The 21,546-nt window shown below is 37.7% G+C and overlaps 1 protein-coding gene across 3 annotated transcripts in view; it reads left to right on the top strand.

Annotated features, from left to right (window-relative positions):
• The window catches only part of LOC134790647 (chitin synthase chs-2), a 34,682-nt gene extending 14,599 nt beyond the window's left edge, over nucleotides 1-20,083 (top strand). Inside the window, exons 1-22 of one of the 3 annotated variants that reach the window (XM_063761512.1) lie at nucleotides 5,100-5,347; nucleotides 7,406-7,650; nucleotides 7,866-8,032; nucleotides 8,735-9,062; nucleotides 9,143-9,342; nucleotides 9,527-9,845; nucleotides 9,929-10,149; nucleotides 10,382-10,649; nucleotides 10,781-11,043; nucleotides 11,294-11,504; nucleotides 11,808-12,008; nucleotides 12,392-12,618; nucleotides 12,988-13,155; nucleotides 13,481-13,786; nucleotides 13,881-14,122; nucleotides 14,207-14,363; nucleotides 14,587-14,739; nucleotides 16,764-16,940; nucleotides 18,337-18,504; nucleotides 18,626-18,869; nucleotides 19,497-19,642; nucleotides 19,865-20,083. In XM_063761512.1, the coding sequence (XP_063617582.1) occupies nucleotides 5,229-5,347; nucleotides 7,406-7,650; nucleotides 7,866-8,032; nucleotides 8,735-9,062; nucleotides 9,143-9,342; nucleotides 9,527-9,845; nucleotides 9,929-10,149; nucleotides 10,382-10,649; nucleotides 10,781-11,043; nucleotides 11,294-11,504; nucleotides 11,808-12,008; nucleotides 12,392-12,618; nucleotides 12,988-13,155; nucleotides 13,481-13,786; nucleotides 13,881-14,122; nucleotides 14,207-14,363; nucleotides 14,587-14,739; nucleotides 16,764-16,940; nucleotides 18,337-18,504; nucleotides 18,626-18,869; nucleotides 19,497-19,642; nucleotides 19,865-20,059 (4,725 nt within the window). In that variant the 5' untranslated portion in view covers nucleotides 5,100-5,228 and the 3' untranslated portion in view covers nucleotides 20,060-20,083. Of the gene's footprint in view, nucleotides 1-5,099; nucleotides 5,348-7,405; nucleotides 7,651-7,865; nucleotides 8,033-8,734; nucleotides 9,063-9,142; nucleotides 9,343-9,526; nucleotides 9,846-9,928; nucleotides 10,150-10,381; nucleotides 10,650-10,780; nucleotides 11,044-11,293; nucleotides 11,505-11,807; nucleotides 12,009-12,391; nucleotides 12,619-12,987; nucleotides 13,156-13,480; nucleotides 13,787-13,880; nucleotides 14,123-14,206; nucleotides 14,364-14,586; nucleotides 14,740-16,763; nucleotides 16,941-17,118; nucleotides 17,296-18,336; nucleotides 18,505-18,625; nucleotides 18,870-19,496; nucleotides 19,643-19,864 lie in introns of those variants that run through there. The other 2 variants (XM_063761511.1, XM_063761510.1) reach the window with 2 other exon arrangements.
• Nucleotides 20,084-21,546: the final 1,463 nt, after the last annotated feature.

Here is a 21,546-nt window from a genome sequence, read left to right as displayed (position 1 = left end):
TTATTATTTTATTCGCTGTACATTTAAATAACAAGTTTTTAAAATAATAATCGTTTTTATTCTTTTAATTCTCTTTCCTAAGCAGTTTTGGGTTATAAAATTACTAATATTTATATCGTCAAAAATATTTTGATAAAATATTAATAATACTTAGGTACTTACTTAATTCGATTTGGCGATTTCGTAGAAAAAATGTGACGTCACACTAGGGGGGAGGGGTTTGCCAAATGTGACCAAATGTGACAAGGGGGGGGGGGAGGGGTCAAAAAACCTAGAAATTCGTGTGACGTAATTAATGGATGACCCCTTAAGTATATTATATATTAATGGGGTATTTAAAATACGTGTTTTTTTTTTGCCAAATACTTCTATCAAAAGTTAAATTACGTCTTGAAATAAACGACATTACGAGCTCAAGTTTACAAATAGGTAAAAAAGCTACCCAGAGACTTAGAAAAGGCACGATTGTTACAAAATCTACAGATATGGGAATCCGACATGCATTACGTTTTATGGAGCTTTTACCCGAACGAAATTATGGTCGTTGACCTCTAAGGTTGGGCATTGGATAAGAATCTGAAGATGTTGCGGCCCGCATACTAATAAACAAACATTGCGCCGAGTTCATGTTTATGGTTTTTACCGTACGATGGCTCGATACTCAATACAATAGGTACATTTTGCCATAGCACTTTATTAATGTCTTTGGTGCTTAATTTATACTTTATAGGTAGGTGCAGTCAAGTGTAAAAATATGAGTGCATATAACCCTAACTTCTCAAAAATATGTCCCATAATTCTTAATTAGCTGACATAGAGGTAATGCAACATATTTTTGAGTATGATGTGTGCACCCATATTTTTACACTTGACTGTACCTACATGAATTTATTACTAAGAACATTAATTTTTCCCTTATGAAGGATTAAGTATTAAATTCAATTTTATTTATTAACATATTATACTTAAGTTCTTTGTAATTAGGTACTGTGCAATTTATTTGAATTACATCGTTAAGGTTACGACTTCAGCAGCAACGGAAATCGGGCGATGTCACTGTCAATTTCCTTGATAAAACAATGACGACGCGCGACGTTGAAAATCCTAAACGGAGTTTATCAATAAAATTGACAGTAACATTCCTGAACTCCTGTTTCATGCTGCTGCAGCCTGCAACAGCAACGCTATGTCATCATAAACTATTACGGATATAAAAACAAGAGACAAACGCGCGAGAATGCAAGTATCATAAAGTGTTGATAACTGACAAAGTGACGACAAATGACATAAGGTCCAGTAATGATGATTACTAACGATTCGCTCCAGGCTCAATCTGTATCGAAGTTGCTGCAGACATTACAACACTATCAGCGAAATACATCTACAGGTTTACTAACTTATGAATAACACAGCTTAGGTCTTAGAGCTTTGAGATAAAGTCTAGTATTGTTTAAATTGCTACAGATTGCTGGGTCTACTGCAATGGATTGACGTGAGGTCTTTCGTAAGTTTTCGTGAGCTCGCGCGACATTGAGCGATCTATTGTTCGGAAACGCGCGGCGCAGGCGTCGCGGGCTCACACGTCGCTCATACTTGCGACAGTCTGGATCGAGTCGGAGGAAGGCCATGCCATTTTATTAATGCACGATTTGGAATTAGATGCTGACCTCGATTTCATGAGATATAAATATAACAATAAAAAGTATCTCAGATATCGCCACTCTTTGATTTGGAGGTCTTATGTATTGAAGCTTTCCAGATAATCCGTTGAATCATTGTGTATTAGGTTAAACCAAAGTTGAGAGTAATAGTCCGTGGCGTACACGACAAAAAAGTGTGATATACGGGAAATGATGATGATGATGGAATTTCCTTTTGCAGAGTTGCTTCTTTTGACTCACAGATTGATTTAGGAAGGGGAGCCAACCGGATTTTTGATGCAAAATTTTGACTTAAGGGGGGGTGCCCCCCGAAATTTGTAAAAAATTTAGTTTGGCTATGTGCGCAAGTTTGGTATCATTTTCGGGTAAATCAAGGATGCTAAAAATGCTGAATTCATTTCTGATATTTAATTTATACGGTTTCATATAAATAATTTGAAAAAAAAAGAAAAATAAAATTTTTCTATTTTATTTATTTCCGAATAAATGCCAAAATATTTCTTTTTTTTATATATACACAAAAAATAAAAATTTCATGAAAAAGCCCTACTATTCCTCGTTATAAAAAGTATACACATGGCATATTTATGTCTAAAAATGTAGAGAAAAAAATGAAATGTAGACCTACTTTCGACCACCAGCTCACTGAATAGTACATATCTTTGAGTTACAGCTATGAGAATTACGGCGTTTGATGATGATGAGATATCCTTTAGCATAGTGAGTCCTTAGAACCCTTAGATCATTTTAGGAACGGGAGCCACCTTGATTTTTGGTGCGGTGTGGTTGAAAGGTTGAGGATGATTTGTCCCATACAATCATAAATTTATGAAAGCATCTGTTTAGGTTTCTGCATTAAGTTTGGTGTCATTATCGAGTAAATTAAAAGAAAAATAAGGGATATGGACTAATAATTACATTATTTCGTATTTTAAAGACTTTGCTGCCTATATATTTTTAAACACACTTTAACATTGCTTATGCTCGGTGCACAACGTAATCCGATTTAAGGGACGTTGCTATACGGAGAAAAATAATTTAAATATTAGTCAATATTTACATTATTAATTAGTATTTTTATTTTATTGTGTGCATATTAAAATAAGAAAAATATAGGCTTTTATTCGGAAAAAAAAAATAGATTTTTTTATTTTTCATTTATTTCAAATTATTTATATGAAACCGTATAAATTAAATATCAGAAACGAATTTAGCATCCTTGAGTTACACGAAAATGATACCTAACTTGACCACATAGCAAAACTTTATTTATTACGAATTTCGGGGGGCACCACCCCTTAAGTCAACATTTTGCATCAAAAATTCGATTGGCTCCCCTTCCTATATCAATCTGTGAGTAAAAAGGAGCAACTCTGCAAAAGGAAATTCCATCATCATCATTTGCCGTATAATTAAGTGAACACCAGGGACTATAAGTAATCCGTATTTAAAGCCTGACAACAGTTTATTTAACCCTGAGATAGTGTCGCTGCAAACAGCTTACGTATGGCAATAATGTGCGTACGTCATGTATAGTCGGGGTAGTGGGCATTGGCTTCATGTTGATACTCGTATAATGTCAAAACATTGCTTACAGAGAATTCGGTTCTTTCAATTTACCTATTCATCAAAATCTGATTCTAAATATTCAATATTTATATATTCTTCGTTTTCTGACTCTGACGAAGTCTGATTTTCATCAGATGTTGTGTCGCTTTCAGGACCACCAACCTCGATTATAAAACGTTCAGTCTCCAATTCGATTATAGGATTTTTATCGTCGATCTACATAAACCTTAAATGAAATATTAAAGTTTAAACCAAACAACTAACCAGTTCAATTAAACCGCACTATATAATGTCAATACCGGTCATGTCAACAACCAACTTTAAAACATTGTTTATTGGAATGCTATGTAATCCTTCGTCTTTTTTAAGCTGTAAGTATTTGATTGCATTCACTACAATTTTTTTCGCATCTTTGGTAATTTTTTTTGGCATTTTTGTAATAAAATCGTTTATATTTGAATATATTCGTAGATATTTTCCGTTTGTTTACATCGGTGACATTCGATGACATCCAACGTTCGTTGTCAAAGAGTACTTGTTGCCAGTAAAAGAAATTAGTACCATTGAAAATCCGCAAAATGGCGAGGGTCAAATAAACTGTTGTCAGGCTTTACAGTTGAAGTACTTAGATATGTTCGTATGCATCTCGTGTTTTTGACAGTGAATACCACATTCATTGTCAAAATAACTTTAGGTAAAGTGCTCAACAGTCTGAATAATTAGGCAATCCGATGGGAATCGAGTTCTATGGTCAGCCCGCCGCCTAGTCCCCTGTATCAAAAGTAGGTATTTTAGACTAATTAATAAGTTAGTGCTCTCTTATCCTTAATAATACGGAAGAAAGAAATTAAAGAAGAGTGACTTTCATTTGATTTGTAAGTACCTACTTGGGCCGAGTGGCGTACGCGATCATACTGGCAATTAACTGGCTAACACTGACTATAATTTCACGTACCGTAGCCATTGCTGCAGAACGAAGAACTCACTGCACAGTGCTTCCTTACAATCGCATAGGGAAAAAAATTAATAGAATAAAACTGACTTCGCAATGCTTGGTTTTTAAACAAATGTCGCTATAAAATAACTCTCGGTTTAAAAATGACAGAGTTCTAAGGTAACAACAACAACCATAAAAAAATACAAGCGAATTAAGAACGTCCGTTTTTGAAGTCGATTAATAATTAATTACATAATTAGTTTACATCGGGCACAATTTCTAAGGAATTGCTTGAAAGTTTGTCGAAAGTGGTAACTAAGACAGGGTCAAGGGATGCTAGCCATTTATTTAAGCGGTAAACAATTAGCGCAGGTTTTTTATACATTCGTTGTATACCAAAATAACTATTTAATAAACGCACTGGATTATTGCTAATTACTCGTACACCCACGCAGGAGGTAATAACGATGTATAAAACTGTTACGGTCTGTAATGAAGACCCGATTGTTAATTAATGAAGACAGACTGTTATTTAATGAAGACTTCATCAATTACGGATGTTTAATGCCTTTACCATCGCCCACACTGTTAACTGTCCATCGGTGGTTTGTAATAAGGTATAAAGTCCACCGATGGACAATTTCTAGTGTTGCTGTTTGTACATACCTAGGTATAACTATTTACTACCTTGAGTGCACATACTACCAATTATTTAATGTATCGTGCCAATCCATACTGAACTAAATAAAATATGAGTTTGCTGAATCGTATTGTTTTTGTCCTAACAAGATATTAATATTTTGTCCACACATGAACGATGGCGAATCACCATTCGGTGTGGTGGTCGTACGCTGGCCAAGCAGTCGGTATTGCGATCGCACCGTTTGCTGTCCTCAATCACACATAACAATGAGTTATTGAACAATATTCGTACTGGCAGGACACGTACCGTCGTAGGCTCCCGAGTGGCCCTTGCTAACTTTATTGCAAATTTCCTTTACTCTTCAGTGATGTGTCTCTGAGTGTAATATCTCTAGTGATCGTTGTGTTTTCTCTTCATAATGAGTGATCATGATCGGAAAAGTTACTACGAGAAGGACGACCAGGAAGAAATTTACGCGCCAAATAATAACAATTCGTTGTATAGCAACGGGACTTTACATTACTGTAGCATTTACAGGTTATGAATATTACGTATTTTAATTTTACTAATTATACAGCATGTAAGAATTACAAAACAATACCTGTCTTAATGTCTGCACAAGTTTGATGGAAGGCATTACGTATCACTTAAATGTAATCAATCAATGCACAACTTTCTAATTTCATTCGCTTGGTGCACAGCTTGGTGCTGGCTTGGTGGCGACACCATGAAAGTACCAAATAATCACTGTATCGTTGCAAATAAAAACTATCGATAAGTACCTATTCATTCATATTTTCAAATAATAAGTAAATGGGTGCGTTTATAAAAACATTTTCAAAAAAATTGTATTTACTTGGATAAAAGATAAATAAAGATTAATTAAAAATATTAAAAAAAACCGGACAAGTGCGAGTCGGACTCACCCACCGAGGGTGTCCGTACTTTTTAGTATTTGTTGTTATAGCGGCAACAGATATACATAATTTATGAAAATTTCAATTGTCTAGCTATCACGGTTCATGAGATACAGCCTGGTGACAGACAGACAGACGGACACGGACATAGGTATTATCTACTGAATTTCTTCAAGATCAGTAAATAGTTTGATCCAGAAAGGTTTTCAGGTCGGTTTTTATGTTATGTTTCTATTAGCGTAATCTAATGTTATTCCCGTTTCTTTTGCACCCAATAATCTCTATAGGTATGTAATAAATGTATTTATTTATGTTTGCTAAATAATTGCCTAACGAATTGCACTAACTGATTGTTAATAAGATTAAACAGGATATGTCGAAAATTATATTGCACTTATAATTAATAATCGTTTGTACGGTTCGTTGTTCGTCGATGGTAGATCAAGAGGCATGCACTGCGACCGTTGTAATGGTTAATTGGGTTACCGCCGACCAACTAGCTATTACCTTACGTAAACCCCCCCTGTACTGTCACAACTAAGGTACCGAACCGCCCAGTGTCGAAACCACAACATTGTGCCGGTTGTCTAAGCAAGAATGAAGTCGCTGAGAAACACGCCTGCCCCGTTTACGGAAATGAAGATAACATAACTGCATAATGCCTACTCTCGTTCAATTTTGTTTTTCATATTCGTGTTTAGTAACAGTTCTGGTAACAGACAGTATTTAACATAAAACAATGGATCGCACATGATGAATTTCTGTATCCACGGTTTTAAAAAAGTTTTTTTTTTAATGCGTATTAATAGAGTAAAAATAGTAGTAGTAGGTTAATTCAGTTGCAATAGTGCATTCCATTCATAAAGTGGGTATACACTTTTGCAGCTCGCTGTTCGTAAATATTTTTATTCAGAAAATTGAAAAGTTTATTTTCATTCCTGACTTAATACTTAATACTATAACCGAATAACATCAATAGTTTATCATTGTCAATCAACTTTTTTCCTATAATCAGTACGATTAGAAACGGATTTACTGAGAAAAGTGCGATCGCATTTCAAGTTAGCACGCGCCTAATCGCGTGAAAGAGGTTAATTAACAAAAACAATTGAACATTGCGCGACAAAGTAGATGACGACGAAGACTAGGTACACACAGTCGGAAGGAAGTTGCGGTATCGAGTCGAGCAGATACAACACACAGGTTTCTCTCTCATGACTCTCATCACCGTAGCGTAGTGCGTGTGAAAGTTGTTTTTCTTGCGTCTGCGTCGTTGGCATTCGCCGACTGGTAATAGGTTTTAATCCGAGTAGCCAATATTTCGTATCATAGCTATTTTATAGTAATTTTAACCACAATGTTATGGGTTATTTACCTACCCTTAAACAAAACAGATGACATACCGTTCTGGTATAGCGAGTTAACCGCGTTATCGGTGCTCGATTTACTTAATCTACCATGCCAAACATTTTTAGGCTTGAAGATTCTCTACCAAACAGCTCCCTACCTATATATTTAATACTTGTTTTTTCAAGTCAGGCAATGTTTGGCATTGAGGAAGACGGTACGTACTTAAAGCGTTTAACACCACCGGCATTTTTAACTAGGTACCTACCTATTGTTTATTTGTTTTGTATGATTGCACAAATAATTCACAAACAACTTTCTCAAATTTCAGTCAAAGAACGGTGCAAGAAACGAAAGGATGGGACTCGTTCCGAGAATTTCCGCCGAAGCAGGACAGTGGCTCCATGGAGAGCCAGAAATGTCTCGAGTTCACAGTGCGACTGCTCAAGATATTAGCTTACGCCGTCACGTTCGTGGTGGTGCTTGGCTCTGGGGTCATCGCCAAGGGGACGGTGCTGTTCATGACGTCACAGCTCAAGAAAGACAGGCGGCTCGCTTATTGTAATAGAAATTTAGGTAAGTTTCTGCGAAAACTTACTTAGTGCTTATTTAGACAAGCAAGTAGACAATCATAGTAGTAAATTGGAAAACTGGCCAGATACGTATCAGACCACTGAAACTTAGGGTTTAGTTAGAAAAAGGTTCCGTTGGCATCCTTCAGTTATGGAACCCTATCTTTTTTAATGTTGCCAAGTTACTACATTAAAACATCACCATACGTTATTTTCCAGGTAGAGACAAGCAATTTATAGTAAGCCTTCCGGACGAAGAACGAGTGGCATGGATGTGGGCGCTCCTTGCGGCGTTCGCTATCCCAGAAATAGGAACAGTCATTCGCGCCGTGAGGATATGTTTCTTCAAGTCTTCGAGACGACCGACGAGTGCACAGTTCATTGTGGTAAGTTCAACAGGGTGGAAAACGTGACCATGATAGCAAGACGAAACAGGAGCTGAGTTTTAAATATTTTAGGTAAATATACCCGTCTCGCTAACGGAAGCGGCACCTAAAAGTAGTGCGATAAGGACAAGGCGAAAAATCCTGCGTAAAAATCTCAAAAATCGAGGTTTCGTACTCCTCTGTTTCCTCCTCCAAAACTTAACCAATCGTAACCAAATTTGGAAATCTAAATGATTATGAAATTATCTGTGTCGGACCGTTTTGCTTTTTTGGCTAATTGATATCAGTTTTAAATGCCACGCCTCTCATTGCGGCATAGTCAATTAGGCCATTTTTGAAGGGCTCTAGCGCCTTAAAAAACAAAAATATCAAAAAAAGCAAAACGGTCCGACACAGATATTGACAATATTAATCTGTGTTGAAAAAATCATTGCTCTAGCTTCAAAAACCACGGAGGAAAACGAGGAGTACGTTTGTATGGAGAAATGACCACTCCCGTTGGCTCTTAAGTGCCATATGGCGCCCATAACTCACCGCTATACCTACATACCTAGACCTAGTTTTAGGTACAACAACATGGAAATGGCTGGGTGCGACTACTGGAATATACAGCTAGCGCTATCTGTGTTAAGTTTTGCGCGTTTATCCTCATTAATCTGAACGAGAAGACTTGTTTAAAACACTGCTTGCTTTCTTTTACAGGTGTTTATTGCAGAGTCACTCCACACGATAGGTCTGGGGTTGTTATTCTTCAAGATACTTCCAGAGCTCGACGTCGTCAAAGGCGCTATGATAACCAATTGTCTCTGCATTATCCCCGCGATACTGGGCCTACTCTCAAGAAACTCGCGAGACTCGAAGCGGTTCATGAAAGTTATCGTCGACATGGCCGCTATTGTAGCACAAGTCACCGGGTTTATTGTGTGGCCTTTGTTGGAAAATAAGCCCGTGTTATGGCTGATACCGATCGCGTCTTTATGCATTTCCTTGGGATGGTGGGAGAACTACGTAACCAGACAGAGCCCCATTGGTAAGATACTCAAAATTATGTAACGCACAAAACATTACTTACATTTCCAACAAGAAGCTTATTTTAACTATTTGTTTCAGGTATAATCAAAAGCTTAGGCAGACTAAAAGAAGAGTTAAATCATTCAAGATATTTTACTTACCAGTTCATGTCCATATGGAAAATAATGCTGTTTTTGATGTGCATTCTGTTCAGCATATGGATGGAAGGCGACGATCCGGCGATGTTCTTCCAACTGTTCAATGCTGGATTTGGGCCACATAATATCGTAGTTGAAGAGGTATAACAGTATAGCATTGCTCTATTTAGATGATTATAGCCAACCTCGGCAAACCACATATATAAATACGTACTTACCATCGTAGGTGTGTTGTGCGGCTAAGCGTCTTAATGGAGCCTTATATTGTAAATTATAATTGTATTTAAACATGGTACGTAACTTACTCAATGTCGTCTCGTTTCAGATACAAATTCAAACAGGAGGCACGACGATTCCTGATCTAGTAAATGCCACACTGACCGGAGACTCGGTAGAGGTTGCAGCAGTTTACAAGTCTGCCTTCTACGTTCTGCTTATACAAATGTTTGCTGCATACTTCTGTTACATTTTCGGAAAGTTCGCGTGTAAAATCCTCATTCAAGGCTTCAGTTATGCGTTCCCTATCAATCTAGTCATCCCGCTGGTAGTGAACTTCTTGATCGCTGCTTGTGGAATAAGGAATGGGGACAACTGTTTCTTCCACGGAACCATACCTGATTATTTGTTTTTTGAAAGCCCACCAGGTAACTTCAAGCTTTTACTTTGGACTTTGTAATTCTATGCTTTTTAGACCAGTAAAAATAATATATTTTACAAATATTTACAGTTTACACCCTAAGCGATTTTATTTCTCGCCAAATGGCTTGGGTGTGGTTATTATGGCTTCTATCGCAAACGTGGATAACGATACACATTTGGACCCCGAAGGCAGAGCGTTTGGCATCTACGGAGAAATTGTTTGTCTTACCAATGTATAATGGACTGCTTATTGATCAAAGCATGGCGCTCAACAGAAAGAGGGATGACCATAAAGATGTAAAGACTGAGGTAAAGTAATAAGTAAAATAAGTATTAGCATAAGGTTAAAAGTCAATAGTTTCTCTTCGTCAACCAGGAATTGTCTATCTATATAGAGTAGGTACCTATATATTACTAATCTCAGTGACACTAATAGACGTGAAATATTTATATAAATTATCTGATACTACATATGTCATTTAGATTTGAAAGATAAAATAACTGACTATATGTACAGGTACATGTGTTTTATGAATTCTAGGATCTTGCCGAAATCGAGAAAGAAAAGGGTGACGAATACTACGAAACCATCTCAGTACAGTCAGACAACACTGGTGCTTCTCCCAAAACCATCAAGTCTTCAGACCAAATCACTAGAATATACGCATGCGCTACTATGTGGCACGAAACGAAAGACGAGATGATAGAGTTCTTGAAGTCGATCCTCAGGTTGGATGAAGATCAGTGCGCGCGGCGTGTCGCTCAGAAGTACCTTCGCGTAGTGGATCCTGATTACTATGAATTTGAAAGTGAGTTAACTTGTATGTTAACATAATGAAAATACCTGGCTAGCTTGGCGAAAATTTACCAACTCTACTGTAACGCCCTGCAAAGCCTAAAAATCGATACCATATTAAAGTAACTACTTATTTCTTTACAGCTCACATTTTCTTAGACGACGCTTTCGAAATTTCCGATCACAGCGATGACGATTCTCAAGTGAATCGATTCGTGAAACTTCTCATAGATACACTTGATGAAGCTGCTTCCGAAGTACATCAAACCAGCATTCGAATCCGGCCACCGAAGAAGTACCCGGCTCCGTACGGCGGGCGGTTGTCGTGGGTGCTGCCAGGAAAGACAAAAATGATTTGCCATCTTAAAGACAAAGCAAAGATTCGTCACAGGAAACGTTGGTCTCAGGTACCCAAAATTAATATCGCTAGGTTAGTCACGTGTATGGGATCCGTGGCCATTTGTGGCTTGGGCCATGCAATTAGAGGATTTTTACAACATCAAATAGTCATTAAGCAACCATTATCATTAATATGCTTCTATAAGTTCCTAAAAATCATGTCATTAAGATTTATTTTTGCTTGGCTCCAAAATATCCCTCGTGTAATAGACACTTAAACTTAAACTTGTAGATACAAATATATTATCATTTCCTTAGGTGATGTACATGTACTACCTTTTGGGTCACCGTCTAATGGAGTTGCCGATATCCGTGGACCGAAAGGACGTTATGGCTGAAAACACGTATCTTCTGACTTTGGACGGAGACATCGACTTCCAGCCTCATGCTGTCAGACTGCTTATCGATTTGATGAAGAAGAATAAGAATCTTGGAGCTGCTTGCGGGCGTATTCATCCAGTTGGAACAGGTAACGAATTCTGTCTGTTTGCTTGCTCTTTCATTACCACATTCTACATTCCAACTATTCTAAGCGTGAATTCCGGAGGATTGAAATAAAAACCTGAAAATCCGTAGTCTGTAATAGATTGCGTGGTATCTATCGCCTTTTGGTTAGCTTTGTACCTAAAAAATCTTAATTTCTCATCAAAACTTCAGGTTAAGTTCGCCATGTTGTGTTAATTTTATAACCAAACCAAAGAAAAAATAAATAACTACAATATATATTTTGATGTTCGGTTTAGTCACTAAACCCAAATTTAAATATTTTCAGGCCCCATGGTGTGGTATCAGATGTTCGAGTACGCCATCGGCCATTGGCTGCAGAAGGCGACGGAACACATGATCGGATGCGTACTCTGTAGCCCCGGCTGCTTCTCGCTCTTCAGAGGCAAGGCTCTTATGGACGACAACGTTATGAAGAAATACACGCTACGATCAGATGAAGCTAGGCATTACGTACAATACGATCAAGGTATTTTAAATAACCATTACACAGGTGTAAATATAATGCCATAAATTTGTTAACCGTTTAACTTGATCAATACCTTCATTAGAATTCGCTTGCGTTTCTTTTGCGTTGGGTTTGCTTTGATGCTGACTGGCAACCTTCAGACTTATACTACCTTTGGAGAGGTACATGAAGAAGAAGAAGAATCGCGTTTCGAAACCTAGATAGATAAATAAAACTGTAGGCGATTTCTATATTTCGGCGATAGACGGACGACAATAAAATAGCCCGCTGTAATCATGTTAAAATGAAAACGTGTGATTTGGGATATGGTTCTGTATCACACAATGGCTGTAAAGAGTACGTCCAAGACTTAGAAATATACTCCAACTTCTCTTCCATCACAGGAGAGGATCGTTGGCTGTGCACCCTGCTGCTCCAGCGCGGATACCGTGTAGAATACTCCGCCGCGTCGGACGCGTACACGCATTGCCCCGAAGGTTTCAGCGAGTTCTACAACCAGCGTCGTCGCTGGGTGCCCTCCACTATCGCCAACATCATGGACCTGCTCGCCGACTATAAGCACACCATCAAGATCAACGACAACATTTCGACTCCGTATATCGCTTACCAGGTAACGAATTCAAACATTTATGGTTATTCTTTTCACTTAGGTTGTCGAGTGAACTCCGTGATGCCTTAGAATGTGACGAGCAGATTTCTACGAAACATATAGAATAAAACATACTCACATGTGTTTTGAAACGATGTGTCCCGCCGAGTTTGTTGCCGGTCCCATATTGGGATACCCTCCTCCAATTGAGGGGGGATTTAAATCTTCTCGAGGCAGAGGTGTATGTTTGGAGCCGGTGTAGCTTTATCTGACGTTCATAAGCGCATTGTAATATGCCTACATGAATAATAAACTATCTTTATCTAATAACAGCTTAATAGCTGTAGTCCTAATGGACTTAAGACTAATATAACTTTCAATTAATTTCAGATGATGTTGATGGGCGGTACGATTCTGGGTCCCGGCACTATATTCCTTATGTTGGTGGGTGCCTTCGTGGCTGCTTTCCGAATCGACAATTGGACCTCCTTCGAATACAATTTGTACCCGATATTGCTATTCATGTTTGTCTGCTTCACGATGAAATCCGAAATTCAGGTAAGATCAGCAAGTACAATAGATAGGACTTCACAATTGACATTAGATATCATGAGACCAATCAAACCATACACTGCTAAAGTAGATCACACTGTTAAAGTTTATAACTGTCGGTAATAAAGAAAGCCAGTCCGTCCAACTGCTTTACTCGAAACTCCAAACAATGCACTATAAAAATAATTGTAATAAATCAGAAAAGCAGTCTCAAGAGCTCATTAGAGGACATTGGCATAGAAATCAGTCAGCCAATTTCGATTTGTTCAGTGAAAACAATATGTTCTGAGGAGTGTTTGAAATATTTATTTGTAACGTGTTCTTGTTACAGTTACTGGTTGCTCAAATTCTATCGACAGCGTACGCTATGATAATGATGGCTGTAATCGTCGGTACCGCGCTCCAGTTAGGCGAGGACGGCATAGGATCACCTTCGGCCATATTTTTGATAGCGTTGTCGAGTTCCTTCTTCATAGCGGCGTGCTTGCATCCACAAGAGTTTTGGTGTATCGTGCCCGGAATCATCTATTTACTGTCTATCCCATCTATGTACTTGCTTTTGATTTTGTATTCGATTATAAACTTAAACGTCGTATCGTGGGGTACTCGAGAAGTGCAGACTAAGAAAACAAAGAAAGTAAGTCCTTGTTGGTTAAGTTGGTTAACATAGTTGGTATCCAAGCAATTTAACTGCTGTACTAAGATGGCTAATGCGATTATGGACTTTTTAGGAAATCGAGCAGGAGAAGAAAGACGCCGAGGAAGCAAAGAAGAAAGTTAAACAGAAGTCCCTCTTAGGATTTTTACAAGGTGTAAATAGCAACGAAGAAGAGGGATCTATTGAATTCTCTTTCGCTGGGCTTTTCAAGTGCTTGCTTTGCACGCATCCCAAGGGCAACGAGGAGAAAATTCAGCTGTTGCATATTGCTTCGACGCTCGAAAAATTGGAGAAAAAATTGGAAACTGTAGAAAGGTGGAGTACATTTTTATTTTTATAAAATATACTATACACCAGTTATTAAAAATTTGATACTAATAAGTTAATGTAAAATTGCAGGGCAGTTGATCCACATGGACTAAGTAGAGGACGTAAGCTATCGATTGGGCACAGAGGTAGTACGAATGGCGATCACGGGTTAGATGCGTTAGCAGAGGACCCAGAGGACGAACACAACTCGGATTCCGATACCGACACTTTGTCTACTGTACCGAGGGTATAAACTTACACTACTTTGTTACAATATCGAATCTTCTTCATTTAACTCTGGTCATTTAACAGAACCAAATTGCCAATTTGTAGACTTTGACTGTCTATACCGAAAAGGTTTATCAACCCTTGATTAGGTATATATAGAGGTGCTCTTGGTAAAAAGTAGAAACAAGAACGATGAAAATACTAAAGTAAAATCGTATTCCTAATTTGTATTATTCGTTTAGGAACGAAGAGATGACCTCATCAATCCTTATTGGATAGAAGACCAAGATTTGAAAAAGGGTGAAGTTGACTTTTTGAGTCAGGGAGAGCTGCAGTTCTGGAAGGATCTCATTGACAAATATCTCTACCCCATTGATGCTAATAAGGAAGAACAGGTAAAATATATCATAAAGGTGACATTTGTGTAAAAATATCCATATTATGAAAAAAAAAAATCGAAATCACATTGAAACAACATGGGCATATATAATATAGGTATCTATTAATACATTGGACAAATACCTAAGTACTTATAACATTTGGAATTTTGGACCCGTATCTACGTTCATTTCAACTTCAAATATACAGGGTGTCCCATAAGTGACACGTCACAGTGACACTGGAGGTAGACCAGGCCAAGAGGACCCAAACCAACTTAACATGACGCCAGTAAAAGTGGCACGGTTTTTGAGTTATTGCCAAATTAAGGTTTTTCATGAATTTTGACCGTTTTTAACATTGCTAGTGCCAGTGTGCACTCGGAAAGGTCTCGAAGTTAATTTTTTTATGTGTACGGCATCTTGAATAGTTAATTAAGATAACAGAATAAATATTTTATCGATAAACAATGTAAAATGCAAAAAAGTACTGGTTTAATCTTGAATTAAATTCACAGCGAAACATTAATTTCTACTTTAACCACCTGTTGTGAAAAATAATTACTAGAAAAGTAATGAGCAAATAACGTCAAACAATTGAGCATGTTATGCAGATTCAAAAATGGTATGACACATGTAGCTTCCTGCATTAAAATACGAATTATTATCATCTTCCGAAAGCCTCATAAAAAATAAGTTAAAACTAGGAAATCTGCAATCCGTTGCTACTTAGTAAAAAATAACGATTTATGTTAAGATATCTAATTCTGGATACAGAAATAAAAAAACGCCTATTCAGTATTTGCCGAATGTCTAAAAGAAAGAGATGGAAAATGGTTATCTCCCTTTTTAAGGATATCATTGAGTTGATAAAGGTTCAAAGAAAATAAAATACTGCAGGTTGAAGATTAATCAATTTATTAAAATAATTTTATTTTACAATAGGTGCTCGAATGGTTTTACCCCGGCTCGTATGCACGCTTGGCACCGTCTTGTAAAACTTCAAGTTAATTTTCTTAAATTAATTTCGGATATGTTTCGTGCTGCCTCGAACATACGCCGCCGTAGTTCCTCTTGGGACGTTATTGGCTTGGAGTAAACATTATCTTTTAAGCATTTCGGATTGCTGATTTCCTAGTTTTAACTTATTTTTTATGAGGCTTTCGAAAGATGATAATAATTCCTATTTTATTGCTGGAAAGTGTCATTGTCATACCATTTTTGAATCTGCATAACATGCTCAATAGCTTGACGTTATGTGCTCATTACTTTTCTAGTAATTTTTTTTCACGACAGATGGTCAAAGTCGAAATTAATGTTTCGCTGTGAATTTAATTCAAGATTATACCAGTACTTTTTTGCATTTTACGTTGTTTATCGATAAAATACCTATTCTGTTATCTTAATTAACTATTCATGATGCCGTACACATAAAAAAAAATAACTTTGAGACCTTTCCAAGTGCACACTGACACTAACAATGTTAAAAACGGTCAAAATTCATGAAAAACCTTAATTTGGCAATAACTCGAAAACCGTGCCACTTTTACTGGGGTCATGTTAAGTTGGTTTGGGTCCTCTTGGCCTGGTCTACCTCCAGTGTCACTGTGACGTGTCACTTATGGGACAACCTGTATAAGAAGTATCCCCCGAAATAGTTTCCAGAATGTCTCATACAAACGCGAATTGTGTTTTCTTTCTCTATGACAAGACTTCGAAATATATTTTTCTCCAATATGCTTCGAAATATACAAAAACTGTCATTGTTTTATAACGCAGAATAACATCTTAAATACGAGAAACCACACGTTTATATGGGACAATCGGACACTCGGATAGATATAACTAACTATTGAAGTCCTTTTTTAAATCTCCGGAACTTTGAGATTCAGCCACAATAACTTTGGTACTATAATACGAACCTGATTCAAAAACATTTTTGATTCGTACTATTTTGTATAGAATGTAAGACTAATCAGTTCCTTTACAGGTAAAAATGCTACGAATATTATATTTTAATGTTAATCTTCCCCTAATTCTAGGACCGTATATCCAGAGACCTTAAAGAATTGCGAAACTCGTCTGTGTTTTCATTCTTTATGGTCAATGCCCTCTTTGTCCTCATTGTGTTCTTATTGCAACTGAATAAGGACAACCTTCATTTCAAATGGCCGCTCGGAGTAAAAACTAACATTACGTATGATGAGGTTACGCAAGAGGTACAGTGACTTCCCTATCCAGCGATCGGCCTTCAACGATGACTCGGGACTATGACGAATGAAGATTTCTTACAAACATTCCAAACAAAAATAGACCCGTGCTATTTACTTTAAGTCATTCCCAATCACCCTTGAAGGTTGACGCATTGCTAAATAACTGTTTTATGTACTTTTACAGGCTAGAATTGCTGCCGATTTGATAGAGCTTCGTAATAAGTCAGTTTTTGCATTCGTTATGTTTAACGCGTTATTCATATTGATAGTGTTTCTGTTACAACTCAACAAAGATCAACTCCACGTGGATTGGCCTTTGGGAATTAAGACAAATATTACGTACATCGAGGAGACAGGCGAGGTATAGCCAGAACTATCGAAGATTGTGTCTCACGAGTCTAACGATCTTCTTCTAACCGGTCTGTCCTGGTTTGGCACACCAGCATGGAACCCCAACACACGGAGGACTAAACTTCTTCGGCGACACTCTAATGGGTTTACACGCCTTCTAATTAATATCCGAATCCCAATTATATTCCTGATCAACGCAAATCCCAGTAAAAGGATTAGGTTACATTTGATCAATTATTTCTAATCCTTGTTATAACGGTAGCGTTTCTTAGTGAAGTTAGTTACGTTACTGATGGTTACCCTAGATCCGTTATTTGATAATTCCGTAGAACTTATTCCTGGTTAAAATGTCACTATCCACAACTATCCCTGCAATTTCACGTTATCCAACATGGAGGATCGATGTTGTCTTTGGTTATTAGGGTGGAGGTATCTTCTTATTAAACACGGTGACCGGGTCACTACTTCTCCTTGTACATACTTTACACCTCGGACAGCGTGGTGATTTGTGTAACAGGATAATGTTTCTATCTAAATAGGTACAATGGAAAGGCAACTTAATACAGTTAACTCCTAAGTTATAAGTGTTACTTTAATATGAACCAACCAATACTCGTCAGGACGATGATCTATTTTTAGGGCAGAAAATGTGGACACCTTAACCCACGAAGTAAAATCGATTCATTAATCAACTCGTTTTCGGGGCCTTAAATTTAAATTATATCGCTTGACTTTTTTACTTGTCCTAAAAATAGGTTGGTTCTTACGAGTCGTTGTCATTTTATGTTTAATGTTTAATTTTACACATGATAACATAAATGACGTCAAAAACATACGAATGCATTTTTCTCACTGCACACGTATTAAACACATTGTTTTTGGTGTTATTATGGTGATTCAAGTTTCCTATTAATTTGCACATGTCAGTAACAAAAACCACGTCTTTTTCAATTTCAAACACACCTAATAAATGATGATTTATGTTTTACTTTTAATTTTTTTTTTATTGACACGCATTCGCATAGGTATTAACAATTAAAAACATTTTCAGGTATTAATTTCAAAAGAATATTTGCAATTGGAACCGATCGGTCTGGTATTCGTGTTCTTCTTCGCGTTGATTTTGTTCATCCAGTTCACTGCCATGTTGTTCCATCGATTTGGAACCCTTTCGCATATCTTGGCATCCACTGAACTGAATTGGTTCTGCGCGAAAAAGGTACGTAATCCATTAATAAACGAGTACTTCATGAACCAGTTATTCAATCCACATATTTCGTGCTAGTCTCATCTCTTCATCTCGTCATTCTTGAATAAGTATTTTCCGTTTTATATTTTAGGCGGAAGACTTATCTCAAGATGCATTACTGGATAAAAATGCAATAGCAATAGTAAAAGACTTACAAAAGTTAAATGGATTGGATGACGACTACGACAACGATTCGGGCTCTGGACCACACAACGTGGGCAGAAGAAAGACCATCCATAACTTGGAGAAGGCGCGACAGAAGAAGAGGAACATTGGCACGCTTGATGTGGCTTTCAAGAAACGATTCTTTAATATGAACGCTAATGATGGACCAGGTAAAACAATACCTAAATCCCTAATACAAAAATCTCCAGGGTGCGTAGCCAACATACCAATCGTTTACGCTCCGTAGCGAAAGAAACGCAACTGTCACTGTCGCACTAATATGGAAGACTGATAGAGAGACACAAAGAGTTTCGTTATCGTAGCGCAAACGATTATCACCTTGGCTAGGCACCTTGGTCTTCGCGAGCAAATCGTCAACGTCATTACGAATTGAAATACGATAAAATAACTTTACACATTTCTTATTCACAACAGAAGTGAAAAACAGAGATTGATTCCCCGTTTTCTCCTCGACTTATATCTGTCCGCGTCTGTCAATTCGGACCGATAAATAGGGACCGTGCGCGTTGGAGGGTCTGTCATCTTGTGGCCTGAATCGGAAACATGTACATGTACAAGTGCTACCAATCTACCGTTCTCGTCGGTACGTTTCCTTGTGCATAGTAGGTTCTGCCATCTTGTGGGCTACATCTGAAGCATAAACGACACATTTACGCCTCGCGCCAAAAATCTGACGGCTCCTATGCTGCCCCCTATAGTTCATGCACATGGCTTATAGCTTCAGATACAGTAGTTTGTTTTGTGTTCTTATTCACCAACTAACTATTAATTTTCAGGGACGCCGGTACTCAACCGTAAGATGACCTTAAGAAGAGAGACGCTGAAGGCTCTAGAAACGAGGAGGAATTCCGTGATGGCGGAGCGAAGAAAATCACAAATGCAAACTCTCGGAGCAAACAACGAATACGGAGTAACTGGAATGGTAAAAATATATCTTTGATACACCTAATAATTTTGATTTGATGGAAAACGTGAAAAATTCTAAAAAAAGTTTCTTTTTTCATAAATGTGATCAGGAATGACGTATTCAAATTAGGCTAAGGGTTGAAAATACATCCTTTATTACCTTTCAGAGGACTCCCATAAAACGCACAGCTATCATTAAACATAAAACGCAATCAAATTATACTGGTGCTACTTTCAGATGAACAACAATCTTGTGGTACCACGTCATCGCACATCAACCGCTAACATATCGGTAAAGGATGTGTTTGCCGAGCCCAACGGAGGGCAAGTGAACAGAGGCTACGAGACGACACTCGGTGACGAGGACGAGAGCAACTCCATGAGGCTGCAGCCGCGGCAAAACCAGGTCTCCTTCCAGGGGAGGTACCAGTGACCGGGCTAGTGAGGTGCCTCATATCCTAAAATGAATGGTTCATCGCGCGGCACGTTCGAGCGCGCCAATGATCGAGTTGGCTCGCGCGGCAGCCCGGTATCCATTGCGCGCGGCTGCCACGCGAGCCAATGTTCGATAGTTTGCCGCGCGATATGGAGACGCGGCTTAAGAGTTGCCAAAACTGTACTGTCACCGGCTAGGTTAAACAAATGTAGATACTCATTTTTAGAATAGTATTAATCGTTAAGTTAAAATTAAAACTCATTTTTGTAAGCATTGTACTGCTTGTGATATTTGAAAGAGAATTTGTTATGGAACAGGAAAGTCGCTAAATAGGATATTTATGTAGACATGTTAGCAAGTAGGATAAAGTCTTAGGATAGTTTTAAATAATTATACACTGCCACTAAACTTTATACTTTTGTATGTATTTTTTAGGACATGTTTAAATGATTGTAAAATAAATCAAATGCAATTTGTTATATCATGGGCTTTTTACCTATCCCTACACAAATATCCATAACACTCTGAAACCATGCATATGTAAGTATGTCCAAGATTCGTCCTTTACCAGCAAATAATTATGTTAAAATCTACAATCTAATAATTATGTTAATTATGTTATCTATCGTTGTCTGAGTACCCACAACACAAGCCTTCTTGAGCTTACCGTGGGGCTTAGTCAATTTGTGTAACAATGTCCCTATAATATTTATTTATTTATTTATAAAATGAAACGAATATTTTAGATTATCTTGCTGAAACTCGTACCTCTTTGTCGGTTTCTTTAGAATTGTCTATCAGAAGATTCAGAAGCACTTGACAAATTTTATAAGACCATTACTTGACAAATTCCCTCCGGCCGTTTTGGCAACCAAGTTTCGCAACTAGTTGTTGAAAAAGAATAAATAATCTTGTTACGCAACTAGTTGCCCAAGAAGAAAATATATTCCTGAACCAAAACTAGCGTAGATGACAGTGGAGTTTCGCAACCAGTTGACGAAAAGGAAATAATTGTCTTTGTTTACAACTATAGTTACCAAATAAGACTGTCATTTCAATGGTAAATCTAAGGACATTTGTCCTACGTTTAGCTGACCTTAGCTGAAAGAGTCTAACGTACGAAACTTTCTTTTCAAAAAACATTTCCTTTACAACTTAACTAGACGGAGCCCCGCTTCGCGGGGCTCCTATTTCTGGGCGGTTTGCCCTTCGGGCATCTGAAGCTACCTAACGAACCTAACCTACCTACCTACCTAGGCTTTTTCCCCCAAAGTGTACTATTTTCACGGACGTCACACTAAAGTAATTCAATAGGTAGGTAGGTTAGGTTCGTTAGGTAGCTTCAGATGCCCGAAGGGCAAACCGCCCAGAAATAGGAGCCCCGCATAGCGGGGCTCCGTCAACTCTCGGTAAGTAGGAAATGTTCTCGGAAATATTGATTTAAAATATTTCTACGTTCTAAGTGTCAGAGACCTATTCTTCAT

Source organism: Cydia splendana, chromosome 5 (genome assembly GCF_910591565.1).
Source record: "Cydia splendana chromosome 5, ilCydSple1.2, whole genome shotgun sequence".
Taxonomy (NCBI): Eukaryota; Metazoa; Arthropoda; class Insecta; order Lepidoptera; family Tortricidae; genus Cydia; species Cydia splendana.
This window is presented reverse-complemented; position numbering and strand designations above follow the sequence as displayed.